This window comes from Colobus angolensis, unplaced genomic scaffold (assembly GCF_000951035.1).
Source record: "Colobus angolensis palliatus isolate OR3802 unplaced genomic scaffold, Cang.pa_1.0 Scaffold424, whole genome shotgun sequence".
Taxonomy (NCBI): Eukaryota; Metazoa; Chordata; class Mammalia; order Primates; family Cercopithecidae; genus Colobus; species Colobus angolensis.
In genome coordinates this window covers 836,024-838,316 of record NW_012117644.1, presented here as the reverse complement: position 1 = coordinate 838,316, position 2,293 = coordinate 836,024, and the positions used below count along the sequence as shown (strand labels likewise).

At 50.8% G+C, this 2,293-nt stretch overlaps 1 protein-coding gene across 1 annotated transcript in view; it reads left to right on the top strand.

Moving 5' to 3' along the window:
- The window catches only part of LOC105522300 (short transient receptor potential channel 2-like), a 59,145-nt gene that overhangs the window by 37,863 nt on the left and 18,989 nt on the right, over positions 1–2,293 (top strand). Inside the window, 3 exon segments of the mRNA XM_011956767.1 lie at positions 779–939; positions 941–980; positions 1,072–1,234. Of these exon segments, the coding sequence (XP_011812157.1) occupies positions 779–939; positions 941–980; positions 1,072–1,234 (364 nt within the window).

The window sequence follows — 2,293 nt, the reverse complement described above, 5'->3', positions numbered from 1 at the left end:
AGATAACATGTGACCTAGGCCACGAAGGTGAGTTGGGCTTCCAGAGGATGTGGAAGGACATTCTAGGCAGAGGGAACAAACAGTGAGTGGAAAAGCACGTGACTGTATCCAGGGAATGAGAAGGGTGCCACGTGGGCAGGGCTGCCTAGCTAATGGGGTCCAGCTCCCAAGACCCCCAGCCCCAGGTCTGGTACTGGGCCTCACTGGAACACAGGTACCCTGAGCAACCTGAGAATTTGGAGCCCCTTCAAGTTGATACTCTGTATTTTTTTTTTTTTTAACTTTTTAAAAATAGTTTAATAGAGATGGGGTTTCACCATGTTGCCCAGGCTGGTCTGAAACTCCTGGCCTCAAGCAATCCTCCTGCCTCGGCCTTCCAAAGTGCTGGGATTACAGGCGTGAGCCACCGCACCCAGCCTCAAATCAATATTCTTCAATTATTTGTCCAGTATTTACTTGGTGGAGGGCACGGAGAAACAAATTTCAGTCATTCCCTCCTAATAAACAGCCTGTCCCAGGTGATACTTTCTGAGTGTCTACTGACTGAGATCATTGGTGCAGTCACGCCAGCAGTGTCTGCATCAGCAAGGAGTCTTTTTTATGTTCACATAAGATCACTTGTTCCTGAGTAGATTACATGTTTACATGTCATTGACCACCCCATAATGTTTTAGCACCCCACTGCCATTCATAGGCTCCCCTGCCTCGTAATCTAGCTCTGACATAGAAGGAGACGTTTGGTTCGATCCTGTCCTGGCTCCCTGCCACCCCACTTCAGGCTTCCTGAGGTTGGAGTGCAAGGAAGTATGGATTGAGGGCCTGCGCAGTTACCTCCTGGACTGGTGAAACTTCCTGGATATGGTCATCCTGTCCCTGTACCTGGCAGCCTTCGCACTGTGCCTCCTCCTAGCTGGGCTTGCCCACATGCACTGCCAGGACTGCCTCCCAAGCAACTGCCTGCTACCATTTCACCACGGCTGGTGAGTGTCCCTTCAACTCAGCCCTGAATCCCCCAGTTCTTCTTTCTTGGCTCTTGGCTTCCAGCCACAGCCCCCATTCCACCCGGCACAGAACGGAGCAAGTGGCACACTGAGGATCCCCAGTTCTTGGCTGAGGTGCTCTTCGCTGTCACCAGCATGCTCAGCTTCACCCACCTGGCCTACATTCTGCCGGCCCATGAGTCGCTGGGCACTCTGCAGATTTCCATCGGCAAGATGATCGATGACATGATCCGGTGCATACCGGCCCTGCTCTGAGCTCTGCTCTGTAGACTGCACTTGACTTCCTTCCAAACCTCCCCAGCTCTTGGGTAACACAGGAATCCTTGACCTGCGTTCCTCCAGAGGCATGCACTCCAAAGACCCCTGAAACTACAGGCCAAATTTGGAGGGTAAATGTAGATTTTTCTGAGGAGAGAGTCTACAACTTACATCTAATTCTCAAAGAGGCCCATGACCCCAGAAAAGATTACGAACCATAGATAGCAGAAAGAGCCCTTGGTTGGGAGTTCCAGTCCCAGTTCTGTCAGTCTCCATGACCCCTCTGTGGGCCTCAGTTTTCCCATCATTAAGGAAAAAGCAATGGCACTGGACTTAGGGATCCCTTTGGGTCCTTTCCACTCGGCAGCTGCTCTTTGAACCCCTGACCTTATCTGGCCTTCTTGGTCCTTATCACCTAATCATGTCCAGCAAAACCTGGCCTCTCACCTAATCAGAGCCTATAGTTAATGCCTGCCTCCCTGGGAATCCCCAGCCTGAAGTAGGACTACAGTGAGTGTCCTTGGTAGGAAAAACCTTAGCTGCATCTATTAATACTAACAACTTTAGCTCAGCTTAGCTTGGGGTAGAACCTCCCACCCCACCCAGGATTCTTCTGGTCTCCCCGTGGCAGGCCAACTCATTCTCACATGCGGCTCTGACTCTTCTGATGATAACTCCTGTTCAGTGGGATTCTGACTCCCAGCTGTCCCTGTGTCATTCCTTTAGAATCTCAGCATTTCATTCCCTCCCTGAGAGACCGCTCCATCCTCAGCTTTGACTACTTGGACTTAGTACCCTTTATTCTTTTTTTTCTTTTTTTTTTTTTTTCCTGAGACGGAGTCTTACTCTGTCACCCAGGCTGGAGTGCAGTGGCATAATCTCAGCTCACTGCAAGCTCCGCCTTCCCGGGTTCACGCCATTCTCCTGCCTCAACCTCCCAAGTAGCTGGGACTACAGGCCCCAGCCACCATGCCCGGCTAATTTTTTGTACTTTTAGTAGAAATGGGGTTTCACCATGTTAGCTAGGAAGGTCT